At 39.4% G+C, this 27,903-nt stretch overlaps 1 protein-coding gene across 1 annotated transcript in view; it reads left to right on the forward strand.

The window, feature by feature from the left end:
- Positions 1 to 9,331: 9,331 nt before the first annotated feature.
- The window catches only part of COCH (cochlin), an 85,615-nt gene continuing 67,043 nt past the window's right edge, over positions 9,332 to 27,903 (forward strand). Inside the window, exons 1-3 of the mRNA XM_089691177.1 lie at positions 9,332 to 9,469; positions 13,917 to 13,970; positions 19,331 to 19,375. Of these exons, the coding sequence (XP_089547303.1) occupies positions 13,937 to 13,970; positions 19,331 to 19,375 (79 nt within the window). The 5' untranslated portion in view covers positions 9,332 to 9,469; positions 13,917 to 13,936. The remainder of the gene's footprint in view (positions 9,470 to 13,916; positions 13,971 to 19,330; positions 19,376 to 27,903) is intronic.

The following is a 27,903-nucleotide window of genomic DNA, read 5'->3' on the forward strand; positions in this document are numbered from 1 at the left end:
GCCCAGCAAAAGGCCTGAAGGCAGCCACTAATCCATTAAGTTATCTGGAGAGGACAGGAGAGTACTCTTACATGCCCTGGGCCGGATAAGGGGAGAGGGAAGTTAGGTGGAGAATCCATCTAGCTTCTCATCCAATGCTGCTGTGCTAAATTGGCAGTTTCTGGGCCCCCTTGCCCAAGGCATGCCTTTAGGCAGCTGGGTAAAAAGAAGAATTTATCTGGGGTCTGAATAGGTCCAGCAGAGAGCTGGAATGCTCCACATCTGTATACAGTTGATAAGGAGTTTATCCCCAAGTTTGCAGTTTCCTTGTGCATCCCATATACCCCCCAACCCCATCCAAGTTCTAAACCCCTTAATAAAATCACAAATACAAGCTCAAGGAGTGCAAAGTGTAGAAGAAAAAGCTTGTTGCCTGGCTGTGCAGAGCTTTAGGGCATCCGAAACTCAATGACTCTGAAGGGGTTAGTGCTATAGTTCCATATGGTAAATGTATGGCACAGCAATTTGTTTAACCGCTTTATTCCCATATAACACTCCTTAATGCCCAGACTGAATTTTGCAGCTTTGACATGTGTTAGTAAAACTGTATATATGATTGCAGATACTTTGTGTATCCAGATTAATTATACCTTGTTTTTATTTTCAGGGCAAATTGGGCTATCTTCTGACTTTTTTTTTATTATAAAAGGAAAACTGGCCCAAAATAGAACAAAAAAAAATAATTTTTCAATTTAGCTGTATATTTCCATAACTTACCACCAAACAACAACTCAAAATAAATTCCCCTGTTCCTGGCGATTGCAGTGGCGATTACCACATAAACATATAATATTTGTTGTATGTACCCATAAAACACACTGACACTAACTGATATCAATTTTAAAAAATGCCTTTTTTACCCCACCCAAAAGATACTGACTCTGACCTTTGACCTCAACCATTGCTCCTGACCTTTGATCCTTACCTTCACCCTGACACTGGCCTAGATCAAACCTTGATCTAGCTATTTGTTTATTTCTTCTTTTTTTTCCACACACGTTTGTGTGTTTATATTTTTCTCCCCTGGCAAGGGAGAAAAATACGGTGCATCTTTTTCTCCATTCAGAGGAGAAAAAACAACCCAGGGGTGGGCTGCAAAGAGACTGATCACTATGATAGTCAATCAGAGGCTATTACAGCGATCAGGTGATTGGGAAACAGAACTCCTGGTTCCAGACTGTTAGTAGGAGACCCAGGGCTCTCATTGAGAGCCTGGCCCCTGTGCTCTGAGTGCACGATAAAGCATGCTCCCTGCACAAAAAGGAACACACACTGTATGTTCAGTGCCCAGGTATAAAGCCCACCACCTGGATGGCAAATATATGTGTTCCTGTGCTATAAAGAGATTAATTAAAAAAAGAGATTGGTGTAATTTAGTTGCTTATTGCGTGAATTTGTGTAAGTATCCTGATACAAGTAAAAGGTCAGTCTAACCAAAATAATATTACATTTTTTTTGCCAGATTCTGGAAAATTAAACTTTCTAACAGTTTCTCTTAGAGTGTCTCTGTCCTCAGTCATTAAAAGAGGGTCCTCCTTTCCCTGATAAGTGTTAAGAATTTTTTTATAGTGTACATATTGCTATAGGATTACCCTGCTAAATGTACCTTTTGTCTTGAATTGCATTATGAAAAGTAACTGACCGTTTTCTGTGCCTTTAGACTCATAGCTGTAAATCTGCAGTGTAGGACTCTAAGGCATTGTGCCATGATTGCTAGTCTCACTAAATTTGGAGTGAGATATGGTGATGTCTTTGCTTTGCGCTTCTCCTTGCTGGAGTGAATGCTATACTGTTAAAAACTCCCTGTCTCTGCTTCTTCCCTTCTGTAAATTTATCATTTCTACACATCTCCTGTTGCTGCTTGATTTTTCTTCCATCAGCTATCAGACCAGTCATCAGTAGATCAAATTGTATGCTAAATAAATGGTAGAAGAGACACACAAATATTCTGGTTTACAAGCATTGTACAGCCACAAATTCCCTGTTTTGCACTGGGTGTAGTATTAGATCATGTTCAGTTAACACAAAAAATGTATTCTTCCATGATGGCCACTTCCACACAGACATAGGCAATAATGAAAAAAAAAAAGATGCAGGGAAACCACGGGTAACTTAAGTGTCTTAAAGAGTTTGCAACCCAGATGAAAGTACGGTACCTTCACTGCTATATTAGGACAAAGTTTGCAACGGGGTGAAAGTACTATCATCCAGGTTGCATTAGGCATTCACAACTCTGGACGTATTTTGCCAGTTTCTCCCCAGTTTGCTCAAAGTCAGAATTGTTTAGTCTTTTCCATTGCTGCATGCTATCTCGCCTTTTGCTAGTTTTCCATAAGTGATAGTCTTTCCATCTGTACTGTGACCGGATGTCCAATGAGAATGGAATTACCCGGTTACATGCCCTAATCATGTTGCTTCTTTGTAAGTATAATTTATGGTTGTTTTATTTATTAAAAGGTGTTTTTTCTGCATTATCCAATGCACTCTGGTTTGTTTCACAGCTATGGAATATGTATTTTAGCTTCAGAACATACAGTGCCTTGAAAAAGTATTCATACCCCTTGAAATTTTCCACATTTTGTCATGTATGTATTATATGTGATAGACTAACACGAAGTGGCACATAATTGTGAAGTGGAAGGAAACTGATAAATGGTTTTCAAAATGTTTTACAAATAAATATCTGAAAAGTGTGGCGACCATTTGCATTCAGCCCCCTTTACTCTGATACCCCTAACTAACATCTAGTGGAACCAATTGCCTTCAGAAGTCGCCTAATTAGTAACCTCTGTGTAATTTAATCTCAGTATAAATATAGCTGTTCTGTGAAGCCCTCAGAGGTTTGTTAGAGAACATTAATGAACAAACAGCATAATGAAGGCCAAGGAACACACCAGACAGGTCATGGATAAATTTGTGGAGAAGTTTAAAGCAGGTTTAGGTTATAAAAAAATATCCTAAGCTTTGAACATCTCACGTGGCACTGTTCAATTCATCATCCAAAAATGGAAGGAGTATGGCACAACTGCAAACCTACCAAGACAAGGTCGTCCACCTAAACTGACCAGCCAGGCCAAGGAGAGCATTAATCAGAGAAGCAGCCAAGAGGCCCATGGTAACTCTGGAAGATCTGCAGAGATCCACAACTCAGGTGGGAGAATCTGTCCACAGAACAACTATTAGTCGTGCACTCCACAAATCTGGTCTTTATGGAAGAATGGCAAGAAGAAAGCGATTGTTGAAAGAAAGCCATAAGAAGCCCTGTTTGCAGTTTACAAGAAGCCATGGGGGGACACAACAAACATGTGGAAGAAGGTGCTCTGGTCAGATGAGACCAAAATTGAACTGTGTGGTGGAAAACTAACGCTGCACATAACCCTGAACATACAATCCCCACTGTGAAACATGGTGGCGGCAGCATCATGTTGTAGGGCTACTTTTTTTCAGCAGAGACAGGGAAGCTGGTCAGAGTTGATGGGAAGATGGATGGAGCCAAATACAGGGCAATCGTAGAAGAAAACCTTTTAGAATCTGCAAAAGACTTGAGACTGGGGTCTGAGTTTCACCTTCCAGCAGGACAACGACCCTAACCTTACAGCCAGAGCTACAATGGAATGGTTTAGATCAAAGCATATTCATGTGTTAGAATGGCCCAGTCAACATCCAGACCTAAATCCAATTGAGAATCTGTGGCAAGACTTGAAAGCTGCTGTTCCATCCAATCTGACAGAGCTTGAGCTATTTTGCAAAGAATAGGCAAAAATTTCACTCTCTAGATGTGCAAAGCTGGTAGAGACATCCCCAAAAAGACTTGCAGCTGTAATTGCAGCGAAAGGCGGTTCTACAAAGTATTGACTCAGGGGGGCTGAATACAAATGCTTGCTACACTTTTCAGATATTTATTTGTAAAAAATTTTGAAAAGCATTTATCATTTCCACTTCACAATTATGTGTGACTTTGTGTTGATCTTTTGGTTTGGTTATAACATGAAAAAAGGAAGTTTTTGGTTGTAACATGTGGAAACTATCAAGGGGTATGAATACTTGTTCAAGGCACTGTATAGAGATACACTGTGGTTTACCTAAAACAAAAATTTAATTTTCTCTGTTTTTAAGTCTATTTGTTAGCATTTTTAGTAGCACAAACTATATAGGGTAAAACTGCATTGAATGTACACAACATTCATTAAAAGCCTGTAAAAACTATAATTAAAAAAATCCCCAGTGATCTTTTCATGGACAGGTTTGGTTTGACCCAAGCATACTCACTGGGTAAACCAGTAGTTCTGAGCCTTCGCATCACATAAACCTACAGGATCAATAAAAAATAAATACATACAACCAAATGTACATAGGAAACTAACACTTTGACTAAGCCTACCTTGAAGAATTACTTCATTTTAAAAGTTCCAAACAATACAGCAACAAGCAACTGTTGAAAATATAAACATTTGGTCAGGATTTTGTACTAGTGTAAAGAGGGTGGGGGTCACAAGTGTTGATTTACTAAAACTGGAGAGTGCAAAATCTGGTGCAGCTCCGCACAGAAACCAATCAGCATGTAACTTCAGCTTGTTCAATTAAGTTTTGACAATAAAACCTGGAAGCTGATTGGCTTCTCTGCAGAGCTGCACCAGATTTTGCACTCTCCAGTTTTAGTAAATCAACCCCAGAGTGTAGCAGTCAGGATACTGCAATGTACAACATAGTGTACAACTGCAGGAGTAAGGAATATTGTAGCATAGGGCCCCTTACATTGCTGTTTAGTAGAAATACCAAATGTCCCTGTGTCAGTTGTGGGCAAAAATGGCATTCAGTCAGTGAGGGGAGAGTGAGCGATACCCTAAAATCAGTGGTCACTGGAAGGAAAAAATGCCCATTGTTGGTGGTCAGGGGATGAAAAGATGCCTGATGTAATGGGAGGAAAATGGCCATTGCCATTGGTCAGTAGAAGGCAAAAATGCTTGGAGACAGTTGTCATTTGGAGGAAACAAAATGGCTGGTGTTAGTTTCTGGGACAGTAGGAATGTCTTGCACAATCCAGGACTGTTGTGAGGTATGCATGGTCTAATTTATGCAAGAATACAGCCTGCTCCTCTGTGTACACAGCCCACTTGTCTAGACACACAGTTTACTTCCACAAGAACACAGTCTAATTTCCCCAGGGACAAAGCTTAATTTCTTCGGGCACAAGCCTACTAGACCTGGGCGCCAGTTCAGAGACCTCTAAACAGTTAAGCCTAGTTGACACTACTGCGCTGTGATTTTGATCCAATTTTATGTGTGCTTATATAGTGCGACTTGCTTGTGACTTGATGTGAATTTTAAGTGATTTAGATGCAACTTTAATACAACTTTCATGTCTTGCTGTCTATATGTTTTGCTCTCTGTACTGAGGCTGTGAAAGTGTTCCAGTCCTCACAGTATATGTGGACAATCTCCAGCCAGGCTCTGCACAGCTTGATGTGGTTCTTGTAGTTAGAGTTCCAGATCATAAATCAGTGCCTGCTCAGGAACAAGGCGTATGATCTCCTCATTATCAAGAACATCTCTCCTGCATCTTCCCTCCAGTCCTGCAGTTTGAAAAGCATATTTGACTGGGAGGAGCAAGGATAGGCTTAGAGTTGAGGGAGCAAGGATGTACCGGGGATATTGCTTATTTTATTGAATATATTATGGGTACATAACAAAAGTACATAGAAAAATATCAAAAATGTACAACTGCCTTCCAACAGCTTTGGATCTACATATGCAATTCAATAGTACATTCACAATGGAGAAAAAAAATATCCATGGGGATCAAAGATTATAGAAAAAAAGTTGACTATAATAGCAGCAAAGTGCTTTATGTAAGGTTCTGAATAGTAAACAGATAAAGATTTGATGATATCCTGTTTGACAACGAATGGATGGTAGGCACAATAAGTTCCAACAAAAATAGATAGAATAAAAAAATTAAACAGGCAGCAACAAACAAATCGAAGAAGCAAAAAAAAGAAGGTAGAGGGGGCAATGAGAAAAGTGAAAAAAGGAAAGAGTAAGGGTAGGGATGGAGGGGAGGGTACCCATCTCTTTCATGACCCCACTGTGAACACTAGTCTAGGTGCAAGTCATATCCCGGCACTCCTGAGAGCTATGAATAGTGTTTATCCAATCTATCAGGCCACCAACAGGTCCTCCAGATCCTTAGTAGTATCTAATTTTAGCGCCCATTCATGAATGATTGCAATCTCCAATCATTGGATCTCCAATGGCAAAGGTTGACAGCTCTAGCAGCTGTCAAAAAATGATGGAGGACATCTTGTTTGGCCAAATTGATAGAGCTGGGTATCATGGATAAATGAAGGACTGGAGAGCTAGGCGATATGTGAGTACATGTTGCTTTGTGATGGGTAGTTAGTATAGTCCTCCAGAATCCTTTAATGGGGGGGGGGGGGGGGCATGTGGCCCTAGTATGGGTCATAGTACCCACTGATCTGTGACATCTCAAGCAAACATTTGGGAGACACAAGTAGATATGATGAAGGAGATACGAGCATTGATACAAACAAGAAAGAATTTAAAATTTGTATAAAAAAGAAATAGGAATTCTTAATTAAATAAATCATTGAAGCTCCTTCTGTTGCATATTATGAGCCTAACACTCATCGAAATTTGTGGGTACATGGTGTGTTACTTTTATTTTATTTTACTTGGTGTGATAGGTGATGCACTAGGCTAGTGCTCCTTTTTTGCATTTTGTATAAATGTTTTCTTATTTGCTTAAACTATTAAGCTGAAGTTTAGCATTTTTTTAAATACAGCCTTAAGCACATTAGTTATGTGTAATGGTTTGTATCCCATTACCTGACACATCTGCTTCTGTTAAACATCTTCCCTGCTCTCCCTACAGCTGCTGAATACTGCCTGTGCAGCCAGGGGCGGACTGACAACTCATGGGGCCCCGGGCAATAGGGGATCATGGGGCCCCTGTGTCCTTGCCCACACTCATAAAAGCCTATAAAAAAGGTACCAGGGGCATTTCATGGGGCCCCCTACTGACCCCAGGCCCTCGGGCAGTGCCCGAGTGCTCGAATGGTCAGTCCGCCCCTGTGTGCAGCTATATTTCGGCTAGTGAGAGTTACCAGCAGACGCAGCTACTAAGAAAAGTTCCTCCACTCACCCGTTCTTTCCTGCCTTCTCTGCCATTTACAGAACTTCTACTATTATTGCCCCACAATGCATTGCATTCTTTGAATAGAGATGAAGCAGATGAATGGCAGGATCTCCCCTTACCATTCACAGAAAGTGTTGATGAATGGTGGAGAGGGCAGAAGGGGGTAGGCGAGCGGCACAACTTTTCTCACTTAACAGTTACAACACCAGAAGACAGCAGCCTAGGAGAGTCTCTGGTGATTCTGAAGCAGGCACAGCAGGGAAGAATTTTAATAAAAGCAACTGCCTGAGGTAATGGGATGTACACCATTATAAATGATTAATGTGTATGGTGGTGTATCCAACAAAAAGTACTAAACTTCAGCTTTAATCTTAAAATTAAATCCCTTTATTCCCCATGTAATGGAGATGATGAGGTAAAGACATGTTTAAAGTCTAGCTGTGGTAACAACCAACATGACTTCCACTATAGATTAATACACGAGTGAACATAGACACCACAGGATCCAAGCTGCAAAGGCAGCAATATGGAGGTACACATACCCATGATGTGCCGCAATGTTTTGCATCGCAACATGGCAAAAATAATCCTCCCTGTTGCAATCGTCATGCAGTAACACCCACCAAATGCAACCCATTCAGATTAATGGGACTGCACAGCAGGTGCTTCACAATCATGGCATGGAGGCCATTTAGGGGTTAAAACAGGTGGTGACATAATGGATCCACACCACCTGTTAAACACCTTCTGAGAAGTGATCCGCCATGGTTTGCTCTTTTGAGGACTACTGTGTGTAAACAAGCCCATACAGCCACCTCATGTATGAACTTGTGAGCAGCAATACATTCCATTTTTGTTGAGTTTGGATACATTTTAAAGTGGCTGTAAAGGCTCAAGGTTTGTTACCTTCCTTTTATGCATGAAGGTAAAAATCCTTCTGTGTGCAGCAGCCCCCCAATACTTACCTGAGCCCCATCACAATCCAGCAATGTGCACAAGAGCAGCGGTTCCCTGGGAATTCTCCCTCCTTATTGGCTGAGCCATTGGCTCCTGCCAATCACAGCCAGTGAACCAATGAGGAGAGAGCAGGGGTCAGGCTGAGTCACGCTCTGTGTGTGAATGGATACGGAAAGCAGTGGCTCATCAGTGAGCACGCTTGGGTGCCCCCATAACAAGCTGCTTGCTCTGGGGGCAATCAGCAAGAGGGAGGGGCCAGGAGCACAAGCAGGGGGCCCAAGAAGAAGAGGACTGGGGCTGCTCTGTGCAAAACCACTGCACAGAGCAGGTAAGTATAACATGTTTGTTATTTTTTTAAAAATGCCTTTAATATCACTTTAAGTCTATTTTCAGACCTATCTTGCTATCAAAGGCACAACGTTTTTTTCTAAATTGGATAAACAACAAGAAGTAAGGTGTGATTTTTAATGTCAATATAATAAATTAAGGTGTCTTTGATAAATGTCTTATTCATACTTGAATTGGAGGTGGGAACATTTTTTTTATCAAATGTAGATGTTTCTGTTACCACTGTAAATATAATTGGAGGATTCCTTAATAATAATGATTTCATTTACAATTTAATATTTTTGTACTTAAAGCAAATTATTTCTAATGGTAACTCAAAATATACAATATATCCATTTTCATACACATTCTATATAAACATAAAAACATTATTTATTATTTGACTGTTTTAAACCAAAAAGGTTTTAAACCATGTTTCTGGAGAGGGTGTTATTGTTGTGGTTAACCTTATTACAATGATTTAAATAATACCATTTAAATTTAAAAACATAAAATAAAATTAACATTAAATTAATTGAAAAAAAAACATTCACAAAAAAAAAATTAATTGAGTACACCTCTCTATGAACCCGAAATGACGTCTTATTCATGCTTTTATTATGCTTCATTAAAATATTGCACTAATATCAAGGCATTACTATTTCTGTATGATTATGTAGATATATACAGTTCACTCTACTTGAATTGTAAATGCAGGATTTCTAAGTTATAGCGGCCAGGTTTCAGGCCAGACCACACTTTGGGATGAGGCTTTATAAATGATTTTAGGGGGATGCTCTGCACCTTCCTCACCTCCGCCCCATTATAATGCCTCCTCCTTCCCAGCCCTCCTCACTGTGGTCCTGATGTTCTTATAAGTAGCACATTTACAGAACACATACTACACATTAAAAGAAGAGACAGATCAGAGCAGACAGTGTATACTCTATACAGACCCTATACAGACATCAGCCGCAGTGAGTAACACAGGTGAGTGCCTTGCATGAAGCTTACTATGGTGCAGAGCTCACTTAAATAAAGGTAACATAAGGACAGAACCCACTTTGTGTCTCTGTGGACACTACAGTTAAATCTTTTTTTTTTTTTTTTTTTGTAGGGAATGAAAATCTGTATGTCATTTACTGAATTGGTCATAGTATTGTGTGGCATTATTATTCTGTCCTGTATTTATTTATTGCGTTCTGCTCAACAATATGTTACGCTTGTAATATCCAGGAGCTCAGGTGCATGTGAGTTCATGTGCCCAGGTTTACAATATGAGCTCAGGTCATATATTTTCAATATTCCCATTCCCAATATCGGCAGGTTTACTGTAAGTGTATGGTTGCTGGGTATAGGAATGTGTCAAACAAAAAGGAATGAGTTGGGATGGCAAGCATGTGATACTAAATGCTGAAATGGAACATATTATATTCTTGCTAGAATGTAAGATTTATAGAAGTGTATCTTGTAAGACTATTAGTGGTTGCATATGCTAATACCTGTCATGTAGATTTATATATCGGGGGAGAGTGTTAGTGGGTGGAAGAAATATTTCTGCAGAAATAGTGACTATAAGCATGACAATGTTATTTATGTGACAATATTAGAAGGAATGCAGTGTGATGCAGCTTATTCTTGTAGCTATATAGTGTTGTGTGGGGACTTACCTGGTTGGCTGCATGGACTGTGTCTGACTACCGCAGGTGCTGACTGCCTCTTTACATATAGTATTGTGTGGGGACTTACCTGGTTGGCTGCATGGACTGTCTCTGACTACCGCAGGTGCTGACTGCCTCTTTACATATAGTATTGTGTGGGGACTTACCTGGTTGGCTGCATGGACTGTCTCTGACTACCGCAGGTGCTGACTGCCTCTTTACATATAGTATTGTGTGGGGACTTACTTGGTTGGGTTATGGACTGCCTCTGATTACCGCAGGTTCTGACTGCCTCTTTACATATAGTATTGTGTGGGGACTTACCTGATTGGGTGCATGGACTATCTCTGACTACTGCAGGTTCTGACTGCCTCTTTACATATAGTATTGTGTGGGGACTTACCTGGTTGGCTGCATGGAATGTCTCTGACTATCGCAGGTGCTGACTGCCTCTTTACATATAGTATTGTGTGGGGACTTACCTGGTTGGGTGCATGGACTGTCTCTGACTACTGTAGGTTCTTACTGCCTCTTTAGATATAGTATTGTGTGGGGACTTACCTGTTTGGGTTATGGACTGTCTCTGATTACCGCAGGTTCTGACTGCCTCTTTACATATAGTATTGTGTGGGGACTTACCTGGTTGGCTGCATGGACTATCTCTGACTACTGCAGGTTCTGACTGCCTCTTTACATATAGTATTGTGTGGGGACTTACCTGTTTGGGTTATGGACTGTCTCTGATTACCGCAGGTTCTGACTGCCTCTTTACATATAGTATTGTGTGGGGACTTACCTGGTTGGCTGCATGGAATGTCTCTGACTATCGCAGGTGCTGACTGCCTCTTTACATATAGTATTGTGTGGGGACTTACCTGTTTGGGTTATGGACTGTCTCTGATTACCGCAGGTGCTGACTGCCTCTTTACATATAGTATTGTGTGGGGACTTACCTGGTTGGCTGCATGGACTGTCTCTGACTACCGCAGGTGCTGACTGCCTCTTTACATATAGTATTGTGTGGGGACTTACCTGGTTGGGTTATGGACTGCCTCTGATTACCGCAGGTTCTGACTGCCTCTTTACATATAGTATTGTGTGGGGACTTACCTGATTGGGTGCATGGACTATCTCTGACTACTGCAGGTTCTGACTGCCTCTTTAGATATAGTATTGTGTGGGGACTTACCTGGTTGGCTGCATGGAATGTCTCTGACTATCGCAGGTGCTGACTGCCTCTTTACATATAGTATTGTGTGGGGACTTACCTGGTTGGATGCATGGACTGTCTCTGACTACCGCAGGTGCTGACTGCCTCTTTACATATAGTATTGTGTGGGGACTTACCTGGTTGGATGCATGGACTGTCTCTGACTACCGCAGGTGCTGACTGCCTCTTTACATATAGTATTGTGTGGGGACTTACCTGGTTGGGTGCATGGACTGTCTCTGACTACCGCAGGTGCTGACTGCCTCTTTACATATAGTATTGTGTGGGGACTTACCTGTTTGGGTGCATGGACTGTCTCTGACTACTGCAGGTGCTGACTGCCTCTTTACATATAGTATTGTGTGGGGACTTACCTGGTTGGGTGCATGGACTGTCTGTGACTACCGCAGGTGCTGACTGCCTCTTTACATATAGTATTGTGTGGGGACTTACCTGTTTGGGTGCATGGACTGTCTGTGACTACCGCAGGTTCTGACTGTCTCTTTACATATAGTATTGTGTGGAGATTTATCTGGTTGCATGCTTAGACTATCTCTGACAATCTCTGGTGCTGGCCATCTTTGCACATACAGTATATGTAGATATAAAATTGTGTTGCATGTCTAGCAGTATAGGATGAGTAAATATGAAATAAGATATACATATAAGATATAGGTGTAGAATATTTATGATAAACCAAGGTGTGTTCTCCTAGACAAAAGTAATGAGTGTCTGGTATAAATGGATATAGATAACATACATATTTAAGGCATAGTTACTAGGAATACAAATGTATGTCTCGTATTATCTAATATGAATAGTATTAGGTTCATGATATTAGCGGGAATACAGACCCCAGTATTGGTGTGGTATTAGTGGCTACAGATAAGATTCTATTAAGCGAGTAATTAGATTAATTTTTTCATAAATTGAAAAGCCAATTGAAAAAGTCATATAGCAAATGATATTTATAAATGGGATTCATTTCTGACTTAAATTTTTGGCTGTGAACTGCAGTGATGTGATGTTTGGATTTTACTTTTTGCTGCTATTCATGGCTGAAACTTAAAAAAAAAACAGCTGCATGAATCAGATCTACACCTTATGCTATATGGAGTATGAAAAGAAAGTTAATAAAAAGCGTGCATGTCAAAATCTGCGCAGATACTTGATATATTCAAATATTAACTGCTTTTTGTGGAAAATGATAGATAGATAGATAGATAGATAGATAGATAGATAGATAGATAGATAGATAGATAGATAGATAGATACTATTTCAAGTTGTAGAGATAAGAAACATGTTAATTCTGCATTTACTATAATTTTTGGGTATAAAGTGAATTGTGCTTTTGACATTATCCGCATGGAAGAAAAATATATTTGAAATATATTTCACAAATATTCTTCACAAATATATTGCCATATATTTGAAATGCTACAATTTTGGCCATATTCAATATATTTCAAAATATATTGAAATAAATATATATATATATATATATATATATATATATATATATATATATATATATATATACATGCATGTTGAAAAGCGTTTTTATTACAAAATATATAAAAAATATTTTTATAAATACATTTCAAATATGCTGTATGTTTTTAAAAATACATCTACATTTTTGGAATGCATTTACAAATATATGTATAAATATATGGTAAACTAATTTTTTATATGTTAAAAAAAATCTGAAGGATATATTTAAAAATTATTTTTAAATATATTCTTCAGATTTTTTTTAACATATAAAAAAGTCATTTTAACATATATGTTTCCATATATTTTTAAATGCATTCCAAAAATGTAGATTTGTATTTTTAAAGACATATAGTATATTTGAAATGTATTTTTAAAAATATTTTTCATACATTTTGCAATAAAAATGCGTTTCAACATGCAGAATATATATATATATATATATATTTATTTCAATATATTTTTATATATAATGAATATGGCCAAATTGTAGCATTTCAAATATATGGCAATATATTTGGGAAGAATATTTTTACAATATATTTCAAATATATTTTTCTTCCATATGGGTACCTAAAATTCCTACTCTGTTATGTAACAAGATGCTGCATAACAACAACTGTACAGTATTTTGACAGTTTCAATACAATTATCAGAGTGGTCTTTACTATCTGCAAAAAAAAAGAAAAACTACATACCAGTTTGAACTGCAGGGTGAACTTTTCTAATATTTTTCTGTGTTCTAAATGTATCATATATAGAACAAGTTTGTTTGTTTGTTGCTTGCATGTAAATGAAGTTGAAAATCACCCAGGGAAAATATTTCTGCAGGTGGTCTTAATACTATATATACTGTCAATAATGTTCTGTTTGAACAAATCATACACAGTACAGTTGTACTAACTGGATTGGAGATCCCCTGGATTTATGTCATTACAAAATTAACATCTAATTTTCACATATATTTTTGCATTGTAATTTTCTTACATTTCTTTTCATTACATTAATAAGTTTCATTTTACTGCTTACAAAAATATTAACCTTTTATTGTATAATCCTGTGTTCCTGCAGGTTATATCCACTGTTACACAATGCTTTCACTCCACGCTATATTTGTGATTTTAGGTAAGTTCATTTGAGATATATATTATACATATGGTAAGTACAGTTACAGTTAAGAGATTCTGTTCTATGCCATGTCCATGTTATAAAAGCCACCTAAAATGCAAGGTCCGCTGTTTGTTTGCTCCCTCTACCTTGCTGAACCACTGATAAAAAGCCCAATAAATTTTGTAAGGGTAAAAAAGTTAACTAGTATACACACCCTGTTCCCAGCACTTAGGCGAGAGTGATGTCATCTACCCTTTGACAAAATCTGGGGAATATATAGAACGACAACTTTCACTGAGAAGACACTCCCAGCATGGCGCTGAAGTGCTTTGACACATAATTTGGAGTGCTCAGTATTCCCCAGGATCTCTTTGGAGGATGATGAAATTTTTCAGGGATTGTCTAAAAGCAAACCGAGTTGCATGTGGTTTTCAAATCTTAAAACGTGCATCCAACCAAAATTTCTTTTGGTTTCGGATGGAGTGGGGAAGAGTTCAAATTTCTGTTAGGTTTTTATATGTGCCTGTGATCCCACTGGGGAGTAATTCTCTATAGGACAGGGAGACCCCCAGCAGAATAAAAACATCATCAGATGTTCTAACCTTTCACTACCCTACTAAATATGTGTTTTGTTTTTGTCCTCCTTAAATAAATGTTTCATGATTTGAGTGTATATTTTGTCAATAGGGACATGAATAAAATAAAAATCCATTATATATTCTAACTATTCCCTGCTCTATCCAAATCTAAGTAAAATAGTTTTTACTGGAAATGGGTTTTAATGGTAAAAAATAAAAGTTTAAAACACTGGCTTCAAACATTATTGAACAAAAAAATACAAAAGAGCCAGTTAATTAAATTAGGATCTACTAATACTGTTTGCAGTAGTAATGACTGAATTGAAAAGCTGCAAATAAAAATCTCAAGTGAATAGCTAAATGTGTGGTTCTTGGTTCTTCTTGAACTGGGCTGGCAACTGGGCCATTTATTTAAGTGCAAGTGGTATAGCTTGGCTATTCCTACCTGAAATTAATACAGGAAAATGCACCCCTGGGTAATTTATTTATTATAAGTGAGTTAGAAAGAAGAAACCAGGAGGAAAATTGATAGCTCAGAAGAGAAATCAGGTTATTATGACCTGAGATCCACAAAACAATGCTCCCTTTACAGCCCTTACAAGAATGCTTACAAAATGCTTAGAGAAGTATGCTTATTGGAACACTAAACCCGTGAAAATAAAATAATAGAACATGAAAGGTCAAGAAGAATGTTCTCTGTTCATTTTCAAAACTAGCATATTTAAAATGGCAGATCTTTCACCAGTAGGCAAGAAAAAAAGAACCACTTCATGTTCAGGTGAAAGACTGATGAGGATAAGTATGATTGAAGTGATTCTTACAAATATTAAAAATCAAAATATTGGACATCATCAGAAGCATCTTAGTATCGGACTATCACCATAGATAGAGGAACCCCATGAAAACATTTAAGAGCAGTGGTATATAAATAAGGACCTAATTTAAAAAGAGTTTTTTTCTCAGGTACTGCTCTTAAAGAGGAGTTATACTGTAGCTGCTGAATTTTAATATTAGGGTATCAAGTGGTGTCCTCATCCGAGATGATCCTTTAATCAGCTATCGGGTGCTAGAGCTGCCATCTTGAATAAGGGGAACTGGCAGTGAAGCCTTGCAGCTAACCAACTGGTTTCCTACAGCACATGCGCCCTGTGCTTTCTGAATGGGCTGCAGACTTCTGGGACCTGTGAAGTGTCCTAGAAAGCTACAGGTGAAGGGAGGGCTGAACATCTGGGCCAGTTCGCAAATGCGAACTGAGCCGGAAGTGGGAGTGCGTACCTGTCAAAACCAGACAAGCGGAGCTTCCTCTTTTGGGTGGAACTTTGCTTTAAGAAGGTTCCAGTTTTAGGATTTTTTTTCCAAACTGCCACTTGTCTTTACTAACATATTAAGAAAGACATACCTTTCACTAGTAGGCAACTAAAAAGAATTACTTCATGTTTAGATGGAATACTAATCAGGATAAGTATGGTTGAAGTGATTCTTACAACCTTTAAAAATTAAAATATTGTCCATCATTACAAGTGTCATAATAAAAATTAGACCCAACAATATCACCATGGATAGAGGAACCCCATGAAGACATTCAAGAACAGTAGTATATTAGAAAGGACTTAACCAAAAGAAGATTTTTTCCCAGGTACTGCTCTTAAGAAGGTTCCAGATTTAGGATTTTTAAGAAATAATGTTTGAATAATGTGGATATTATGTTACAGTGAACACAAGAGGCAACACCCTCATCAAACCCATGGAAGGAAATGTAAAATGTTCAGTTACAGGAAGAGTATGTTCTATATTTCTGTCCAATATGCAAAGAAAAATTCTTCCTCTAGTTCCAATACAGTATATTAGGAGCTCCCAGTGGACATTGTAATTGCTAATGAGCAACCCATTGGCCTTCTATTACTTTGAAAGTGAGGGCAATGTTCTAAATGGTGATAATCTTCATATTCTTGTCAATGTTTACAGCTCAGGATGCTGTTGCAAAAACAGTAAGTAACCTAAAACTGTCTAGATCAAATGAGTCTACTCAAAAGCTTTGTACATGCTGTACTGAGGATGCCAAACCAGGCTTCATAATACGTTTCCTTTCTCACACCATGGACTTGAATAATAAGGCCTTTCAAGAGAAATTGATTTACATAAGTAAACACTGTCTCTATTTTCTCCTTAAGAATGGCACTCTTTAGAGGATAAAGATCACACTGCTGTGCAGATGAGTACTATTTGATAACCTTGAGAACAGACTGTATGTACTAATACATCTGTGACGGACCGCCGTTCAGCAAACATCTGGAAACAAAGAATGTTCCCTTTTGGAATTATCCTACAGGGAGGCTTTATGCTTTATTGGGATATCTAACAATTATGTATCTTCATGTGTAAAAAAAGATGCCCCTAAAAAGGCAAAATATACAAGAGGTACAGACTTTAGAAGATGTATTTATTAACCACTTTCCCTCCAGAAAATTGACCCCCCCCCCCCCACTACCTGACCAGGCCATTATTTTTGCGATAGGGTGCTACATTACTTTAACTGACAATTGCACAGTCCTGCAACACTGTACCCAAATGTCTTTTTTTTCCACAAATAGAGATTTCTTGTGGTGGTATTTGATCACCTCTGTGGGTTTTACTTTTAATAAAAAAAGTAATAAAACTTTTAATAACTTTTAACAAATAAAGACCAACAATTTTGAAAAAAAAACAATCTTTCTTTTTTTCTACTTTAAAACACATTGAATAAAAAAAAAATGTCTTTATAAATTTAGGACAAAATGTATTCTGCTACATATTTTTTGGTAAAAAAATCCCAATAAGCGTATATTGATTAGTTTGCGCAAAAGTTATGGCATCTACAAACTATGGGACATATACTGGAATTTTTTTTTTTTTTTTTTATGCTAGCAATTGCGGCGATCAGCGACATATCAGGACTGCGATATTGCTACAGAGATTTTTACACTAACTGATATTGGAACCAGTGACACTAATACAGTGATCAGTGCTGAAAATATACACTATACTGTAATAATGACACTGGTTGGTAAGGGGTTAACATCTAGGGTGATCAAAGGGTTAAGTGTGTGCCTAGCTATGTGCTTGCTGTACACTAGATGACCCTGGTACAAGCTCTGCTCTGACACACAATTCATCACTTTCCCCAATCACAACAGAACAGAGCCTATGTAAACATAGGCACAGCTCTGTTCTTCTTCTCTGCCCAACGATCTGCGGGTGCCGGCGAAGATCTGTTCGCTGGGACTCGCAGATGGGCTTCTGCTGTGACAGTTCACATCAGAAGCAATCCGCCAGTGGTGTGCCCCGTGAGGCTGAAGTGCAAAATCAGGTGTATATATACGTGATTTTGCACAGGAGAGCCACCCTTCAGCAGTAAAACTGCTATAGGGTGGAGTTAAAGCAGTTAAAGAGAATGTTTCCTGAGCTTAGTGGCCCAGAACATCTGGAGGCCACAAAAAAAAGAAGTTTTAGGAGACACTGATTTGGCCACCAGATGTTCTGGGCCACTAAGCTCAGGAAACATCCTCTTTAACAGCTTTAACTCCGCCCTATAGCAGTTTTACTGCTGCAAGGTGGCTCTCCTGTGCAAAATCACGTGTGTGTGTGTGTGTATATATATATATATATATATATATATATATATATACGTGATTTTGCACTTCAGCCTCACGGGGCACACCACCGGTGGTGCAAAATCACGTGCATATATACGTGATTTTGCACTTCAGCCTCACGGGGCACACCATCGGCGGATCGCTTTTGCTGTGAACTGTCACAGCAGAAGCCCATCTGTGAGTCCCGGCGAACAGATCTTTGCCGGTGGTGCGCCCCATGAGGCTGAAGTGCAAAATCACGTATATATAAGTGATTTTGCACAGGAGCCACCCTTCAGCAGTAAAACTGCTATAGGGCGGAGTTAAAGCAGGTACAGAGGATGTTTCCTGAGCTTAATGGCCCAGAACATCTGGTGGCCACAAAAAAAAATAAGTTTTAGGAGACACTGATTTGTAACCGAATGAAGTGTATATTACATAATATTAAAAAAAAGCTAATTTTTTTTCCACATAAAACAAAGGAAAAATTTTAAATTCAGTTACCAACCATTACAGCAATAGAAAGCTGACATAAGTTGCAGGAAAAAGATGCAACATCTTAGAACACTTCTGCATTTCTTAATAAAGTCAGAATAAACAATGAATAAAGTCTTGTTTATAAAATAATACACACATAAAAAAGAAAATTAATATAAATGGTTTAAAAATCAAGTGAACCTTGAGGTTGCTGGGATTTAGGCAATCAATGAATCAATCAATGAATCAGGTGCTGCAGTCAGTTTTAGATTGGGTTGAGCTTTTCTGACATACAAATAATCATACAACTGTAGTCATCTGCTCTTCACAGCAAAATTCTGATGAAGTGCAATGTGATACAATCAAAAGAGATTCAGAGAACCTCTGAAGAATATTTATTGAAGCTCATAAGACTGACAGGGGTGGTAAAATGATTTCTAAAGGCCTGGTTATTCTACGAGATAAAAAAGAATATAAGGTAAGCTTCAAAGACAGATCAGAGATGATTAAATGTAGAAGTCCTAAAGAACAATAGTAGTGTCTGTTTTTGAATGTTCTGACTGGTCATCCAGACACTCATAATAATCTATTTCTCTCTTCACACCTTGATGATTATCATAATTTGAATTAGTACCGGGACAATTGAAAGATACATTTTTATTATCAAGTGTATTATTTTTAATTGGGCAAATCTGTCTTCTTTTCCCAGGAATTATTGTACAGTCAGCATCAGGAGATCCTGGGGCTGGAGAATGTGAGTGAGTCAAGCATATTATCCTTGTTTGCCAAAATGTTATTGTATTAGCCTATTGTAAAATACTGTGCAGACCCCAACCCTAACCAAAACCATAACTGAGCTGCTGTGTAGTATAAAAAATGGACCTAGGTATACTCTCCTAGCTCACTTACCTAACTTTATATAAATCAGCAAAAAAGTGCCACATATATAAATCTAAAGGGATCTAAGGGACGGAGAAGTGTAGATGTGTATCCAAGATATGCTTTGTAGCAGGGCTGCTGCTAGAAACCACGGGGCCCCATGCAGCCAACCTGACAGGGCCCCCTCCCCCCCAAAAACACAGTTTACTATGCTTTAGTTATGAATGAACACAGTGAGTGATCAGTACTGATCACTCATTGCGTTCATTCAGGAAAGGAAGGGGCTGGTAAATGTGACATATTTACTGGACGCTTCCCCCACTGTCCATCCTGAAGGATCCAAATGTGGGCTTGCAGCTAGTAGTGGGAAGGAGAAGAGGGAAACCGGAAGCACTGAGGGGGTGGGGGCACACAGGGGGGCTTGGGCAGCGGGGAGAAACATATGGTGCACAGGGTGGGGTTTGGTTGCGGGGGGGATATATGGAACCAGAGCACATGTATGGTTCTCTCTGCAGCAGCTAAAAACCAGTAGGAGGGAGAAGAGGAGAAGCCAGCTTTCTGCTGCAGAGAGGGGATTGGTTTCAGTAATAGCCCCAATGCCAGAGCCATCGCCCTCCCTGCCCACATCCGATTCACTCAGCTGTCTTGGACCCATACAAGAGGACTGGTGGTACCCCCTTATCCACAGCCCTGCTTGGTAGTAAAAACATTTACTTTTTTTTTTTTTAGATAAAAGTCACATGTATCTGGTGAGTTCACCTAGTCCATCGGCACGTTAAGGTGGAATAGCACTGGGAGTTAGCAACAAGATTGATATTCGTTAGAGCAAAAACATGATTAGCATGAGATACTACAGATGAACTTTTTGCACAATCATTGGACTGCACGTTAGCACTTTATTATACACATTTACTTCAATATTGGTTGGACCTTTGATGGACCTTTGATGGACACTTCTATGTGGTTGTGTTTATTGATGGACATGTTCGTTGGTTTACACTATTACCTGATTATGCACATTACTATATGTATTGTAGATTGTGTTTTTGCACATTATTTTTAATATTTTGTATGATATATTGATTGTTTCTATATACTGACTTTTTTTATATATGACACTTAGGGATACTTATTTGTTGATGATAATGGAGTAGAAGGATTTTGAACACATAGTGCCTTACACTAGGAGAAAATTATAAAACACTGCAGATGAAGTCCAAGATAATGAAAGAGAGTGGTTTCTTTATTCTGAGATGTACCTTGTAAAAACCAAAGCATGTTATCTTCACACAGAACAGATAAAACTGAGTTCAAGTCATCATTTCTATGTGAATTTCTGTTCATTCAATAAAAATTCCACACACAGCACTTTTCTGTGTGTGTTGTTCTCTGTTGGGATTTTGTAATGGGAAAGACTAAATCATATAGAAAGAATCCCATAATGAACTGAAATTGGATTTACCAGCAGTCCCTGTTATTTTCAACTAACAAATACACATAGTCCTGTGTGAAAGACTGTTAGATAGATAAAAGTTAGACAAACATGAGATCAGGTCTTGATAAGTACTTTGTGATTTCAAAAAGTAATGCCATTAGCCACGCCAAGAGGTTTACTAAGTCCAGCTGCAGCTCACCTCGAAGATTAATGATTCCTTCCACGTATTTATCTATGTCTGGCTAATATGAATAATATTAACAATTTCAGCTTCTGGAGACATTAATAGGAATGAAAATGTTCAGTTTGTTGCATTAAAAGCAAAAGCTGTAACAGACATCCTCAGCAGTCGTGAATGAATACATCTTGGCATTTTTAAGCATAGTTCTATGTGTTTCATGGCCTGCAGATGTCAAAGAGCTTGAGTGGCTCTGGGCTGTTAGGCACCAGAAAATGTAACTTTGCAGAATATGAGGTTTCCATGAAGATCTTTTAAAAGCAGACATATTTTTTACAGTCACAATGACTCAACTGCGTAATAAAGATAAAAAGCATTTTTTTTTCAGCATACAAGAAAACTCTTCTGAACTATTTACTTTAAAGGGCACCTGTCATCAGAAACCTCACATAACATCAATGTTTGATCTAGCCAGGTCTAGAATTATAGAAGGATTACATATTGTAGATAAAAGTCTAGCACAGAAAAATATTTCCATCTCTTATGTAACTGATCTGTTACAACGTTAATGCTGAACTGTGAGCAAACAACTAGTTACACAGAGTGAATATATATCTGGGATCTGTCAAAGCATTTGTATTTCTGTCCATCCATTCCAGAGATATACACAGCTCAGCCACACAGCATAGCCTTTCTGACAGGTCAAGAGAGTTGTTTTTTCCCTGTTGTTCTTCAAACAAGGTCTGCTTGTTTAGTAATGGCCACCTATGCTTGCTAAAACACTTCACTAAATTGGGAAAAACCTTTGAAAGTCCAAGTAGTCCAAATCTTTTGAGATAATGCTCCAACACAGAGCTGGACGATGTTCCTGCAAGATTTGGGCTACTCAGTTTAATAAAGGAACTTAGAGAAGGATGGTGACGTCATCTTTGCCTGGGTTCTGTGGGCAGTGTAGTGTATGGAGCAGTGTGGAGCAGCATGTTATCAAGGAGGAGGAGGCCCTTACTAAATAAGGAGACCTTTCAATTTAAATGTAAGGTCCACTCTAAGGTCCTACAGGTTTTGTTCGTCCCCCCCCCCCCCCCCCCCCGCCTGTGACTGGACAACAAAAGGAGACACCACAGAGTTATTATACTCATCAGCATGTTTGTTGTAAACACATTAGTGCTGCTTCTCTCTCTTCATTTGAGCTCAGCTATAAAGGAATTAAAGGAGGTTGACACAAAGGTCAAATTCAGATGCTTGCACTTGAGAAATAGATGTAATGCTGTATTAATGAGCTTCAATAAACTTTAGCACATCTTGTGGGTTTTAAATGTTATCTGTGACCCTACTTTACCCTCTGTGGTTGTAAGCATGGTTTAGAGGGGTGGGGGTTTCATGTAAGATCAGCCCCCTACCCCCTGCAACCATTATATCTCCATGCTTTAGCAGCACCTGGGTAGCAGGGGATCTTAAGCGTCTGCTAAGTGGGAGTTTAAAAATTAGCATCCTGTTGTATTTAAATATTTGGTGTCTCAACCCTGATGGGCCCAAGCTCGTAAGAGGGATTCCCTTCCAGGGAATCTTGTCCAAAGTGTGTATCACTTAAGATGGCCATAGATGGGTAGAAAATCACTTAAACATTTGTTTGCATTCGAATGAGTATGCAACTGGGTCATCATTGATTTGTTTTTCCGCCACTTGATGACATATTGTCATTCGTTTACAACATAAAAGGTAAAATTTTGTTTTATCAATTTCACATGCTCATACGCAGTAAACTTTTTCATGCTATTCCCGATTGATTCCACTACTCGTGCTTCGAAAATTGTTTGTTGGCACTGCAAAATTCTGACATGCCAGTTTGTTTTTTTGCCATAAATCTGCATTTTGAAATTAGCCCACTAACATTTAGCAAGTCGAACAATCTAGCATTTCAAATGATTTTTCAAACTACTTTTTTCCCCATTTATGGCCCGCTTTACATACTCTTGAATGCAGTTTTCAATGCTTTACTTGAATTTGGTAGGTAGAGCTGGAGAACCAAAGAGGTGGAATATTCAAAACTCACACAGGGCTCCTACAACAACTTGGTTAGCAGTCAATAGGTGAGTCATAGTATTCAGAACCACCATGCAGAATTTCTTCTGGTGGACATAGCCACACAAAGCAAGAAGCTGAGGTGTTACTCTGTTCCAGTGATGAATCTAGGAACAAATATCTTGTTGGACCTACATGGCCTGCCTCCATGATGAGCTTCTTTCTCCCTATGAAGGATGATTGATAGAAGACTCAGAAGGGGAGGAAAACAAAAATGACACTCTCTTGCCAAAAGGCTAACTGTGCCTTTATTTTCTGGTACTGGGCATGCTATACACCCAGAATCCAGGGAGGAGGTGGAGTGGCACTCCAAGCATGAATCCTCCTCCTTCTCCTCCTCCTGTCTCCCAGGCTCAAAGTAACTTGAAGTCATCAACAGCACCCTGTTCTGCCACCTCCCCTATAGCTATTCCAACCATTACTCCTCCAAATGGTACAGAGGAGTTGGCTGAATTATTTGAGAACAGTATCAGCCACTTTCTGCAACAGGATGCACAACAATTCATTGAATCTGAGGTTGGAGAGGACAGCAATGGGATCATAGAGGGAGGTGAAAACAGGCAGGGAGAACCAATTGACACAGATGTTCCTGTAACAAGAGGGATGAAAGTCTTTTAAGGGGTATCCAGGGTTTACATTCTGGCTCTTCCAGCAAGGAAGAGGGTGAATATAGTGCTATGCCTAGTAGTTGTATCCTTTGCTGATTCTGCCAACTTCACCCTGCCATCTCCAGCTGTAGCAATCAGTATTCAAGCCCCAGTTGCTGAAACAGGTGTAGAAGTATTCCCCCAGCCAACCTTATGCTCAGCAACTCAATGCTGGCTTTACAACTCTAGTCATTCCAGCTGGTGGATTTAGCTCCCTTCCATGAATCTGCAACCTGCACTGTACCGCAGTGCTAGGTTCTTGGCTATCATTTCTTCTCCTATAAAACCATCCCTCCCTACATCATCATGTGCAAGGTAATATTTCAATGTCGCTGGACCATGCAGTCAGCTGACGGATACACCAGACCACAAAGAGTTGGTCCAGAAAGTATGTGCAGGGATGGTTTATATCTTTTACAGCCTCCTGTGTAACTCTGCTGGCAACCAGGAAGGATGTAAGATGGAGTTGGTTGTGCTACCCTATGTCCTTAAAGCTTGAGATGGTGACAATGCAATCACCTCCATCTCCTCCTCAATGCCCTCTTTGGGTAAGTCATCCTCTGATCCACCAGTACCTTGCAAGCATTCAAGAGGCTATAAAACTGCTCAGGCAAAATCATGCCATGCAGTATTGCATCTGGTACTCCTGGGGGACTACAGTTACACTCGGGTACAAATTCTGTCAGCTCTGCAGGTTCAAGCTCAGAGGTTCTTCATTACATGCCATCTTGTACCAGGAAAGATTCTGTGACAACCCCAGACTGCTGTCTGCCTGTAGGCACGGAACAATCACACATGCCTGGCACCCATCCTCAACTTAGTGGTGCAGTGCTTCCTGGATAGATACCCTGCCTTACAGGAGCCATTTTAGGCAGTCATACCCAGCCTTTGTGTAGCTAGGTGAAATTCAGTTGGAACTCCATTTGACTGCACACCAGCTGTAAAGTGACATGCCCACCTGATGAAACTGAACATTAGTCATGCTGCAGTGGCTGCACATGCTTCAGCAGACCTTTAATGAATACCTGTGTGATATGGCATGAGGGCAAGATCAAAGGAACTCAGGTTCTTCAGAACACATGGAACCTCTTATCACCAATTGAAGAGGCAACCAGAATGGTGAGCTGTGACAATGCGGGCATGGCAATGCGGTACAATTCATGTAGTCTTCCTGTTGGAGCAGACACTGCATGGAATTATAGATGGGCCACTGAAGGCACAGCAGCAGAAGGAAGAGAAGAACTTCCAGGTGTCTCAGGGCTCCCTATATCCAGACACCATCCCTGTGAGGGCTCAGCAGATACAGGAGGACTATTAAGACAAGGAGGAGTATGTTTGCTGTGGTGGCATTTAATTGAAAGACATAGCGCACGCTTTCAGGGATGAGTTTCATCCCTCACAAACACCTGGAATTGTACATGGCTGGGGGGCATCTTCATCAAACTTGAGGACTGGGGTTCCTTGGTCATTGGTAGCTTGTGGGTTCGTTCATGCTCCAGAGCCTGTGAAGGACACTAGGATTCATGACATCAAGGAGAGGGACCAATACTGCTTGGCAACTCTCCTGGATCCTTGTTACAAGGGGAAAGTCACAGAGTTCATACTACCCTCACAGAGGAAAAAAAGATGAAACATCTGGAGGACAACCTGCAGAGGAACCTCTTCACCTCTTTTTCAGGGCCTGGAATTATATTGTTTTGCAGACAATGTGGCTTGGAGCCTGCTGTAGTTTAAAGAAGAAGCAGTAGTGAGGGTGGCTGTCTAAATTTCTCTACCCAGTGCCCACAGCTGTCTGCTGCCAGCAGCTATCAGTAGCAACTGCATCATATGGTGAAGGAATACATGGGGTCAAGATATTGACACCCTTCCACAGACTATCCCCTTTACATTGGTGTAACAAGAATGGACCACTCGCAGAGATTTAATAGTTTACAATCAAGCTGCTGGGCTTCCCTGCAGTCAGCATAGTTTCTATACATACATACATACAGTATATTGCTGCATTGTGATAGAAAAAAAGAGTCCAAGTTTTTGGCCAGGTAACGTCCTATGCTCTGCACTATTATTTCATAGAGTTTTAGCATTGCTAGCATTCCAAACTCAATTTTTTGGCAGCTGTTTCACCATTGCAAAGAATTACATTTTGTTGGCCAGGTATCATCCTGTGCTCTACAGACATGCATTATGTTGTAAGATTACAGTGTATTTGCCCCACTAACACCCCAAACCCAATTTTCCTACAGCTGTGTAGTGCAACCACGTAGGAGCCACTAGTTTGATAAGCTATCTGAAACTGGTTTCTTTCCCAATTGATTTAATTGCCACCTCTACCAATCTTACACAGCCCCTTCAATAAGGTTAACAACACTAGAACAAACTGACACTATGGGGGGATTTACTAAAGTTGGTGCATTCAGAAGCTGGTGCATCTGTGCATGGTAGCCAATTAGCTTCTAACTTTAGCTTGTTCAATCAACCTTTGGCAATAAAACCTGGAAGCTGATTGTTTTTTCTGAGTTGCATCAGCACTCCCCAGTTTTAGTAAATAACCACTTATGTATATTAGAAAATGGACTGGTCCAATAGAAGCAAGGTAATACAGTGACCAAAATGTAACCATACTGTGTCTATACAGAGTGATTATATGCCAAAAGTGCATACAGAAATCAGCACTAGATGTAACTGGGCCCAGATTTCACCGTACACCCCGACTATACTGAAAAGAGGCACAGTGAACGCTTAGAGAGAGCTGCTACTTATAGGTCAACCAACCTAGTAAAGATGTGCAGAGAAATAGTGAAGCACTACAAAATAACAAAAAATCAACCAAAATTGATATGTAAATGAGCAATAAGTAAGTAATACTATATAGAACTCTTCACCAAAGGAGTAAAATTAAAGTGCTAGTGCAATACAATGCAGCAAATAATGGAATAATAAAGTGCTCATGTAAATGAAAATAACTAGACAAAAACATATATAACTATGGCATTCTAAAGAAATTAAAGTGAGACTAGTGCTAATATAACAGTCCAGAAAGTCCACAGAGGTAAAAAGATCTCCACTGTAGGTGTAGTTCAGCTAGATAGATTCCAATACACGAGACGATCTTCAATGTGATTCCTCCACCAATATGCACTCGCCGACAAGATAAAGTGTATGCAGCCTAAAAGCAATCAAGCAGTCTGGGCTTCCCCGGTCACTCCTCAATCCGGACCAAATCGCTAGGCCAAACGTCCCTAATGGGAGAATGCAGTCCTAAGATGCTGTGTCTGCATTAGATTTCCTTTTTAAGTCTAAGAGCATTTCCAGAAAGTTCAGAAATACCTGTTGATCAGTACTTATATTTGGCGGCTAAATTAGATTTAATTGAGATTTAATCTCCTAGATTGTAAGCTTGAAAGAGCAGGGCCCTCGATCCCCTCATGTTTTGCATTGTATTGGTATTGTTCTGTCACATGTTCTGTCCCCCTTTATAATGTACAGCGCTGAGCGAACTATTGGCGCTTTATAAATACTGTATAATAATAATAATAATAATAATTGTTCAGGCTGAAAACAGGTTCAGCAAATTCAGGAAACAACTGTTCATCGTGTCCTTGACACTTCCTGTGAGCTAAAGGAAGTCAGGCAGTTGATTCCATGCATCTTCTATCTTCATGCACACACCAATACCCTGTATATATACCCTGACCAACAAAAATTATAACAGAGTCACCAAGTGCAAAAGGCCAGTTTGACAATGGGTAGTAAAAACCTCCAGAGACTACACTGCCTCCAGAACCCCGGCGTGACCCCGCTACAGTGATTTGAAAAAGTATTCATACCCATTGCAATTTTCCATATTTTGTCATGTTACAACCAAAAATGTAAATGTATTTTATTGAGATTTTATGTAAAAGACCAACACAAAGTGGCACATAATTGTGAAGTGGAAGTAAATGATAAATGGTTTTCAACATTTTTTTACAAATAAATCTGTGAAAAGTGTGGTGTGCATTTGTATTCAGCCCCCCGAGTCAAAACTTCGTAGAACCACCTTTTGCTGCTGCAAGTCCTTT

This window comes from Staurois parvus, unplaced genomic scaffold (genome assembly GCF_062004578.1).
Source record: "Staurois parvus isolate SC_StPar_1 unplaced genomic scaffold, SC_StPar_1.0 ptg000553l, whole genome shotgun sequence".
Taxonomy (NCBI): Eukaryota; Metazoa; Chordata; class Amphibia; order Anura; family Ranidae; genus Staurois; species Staurois parvus.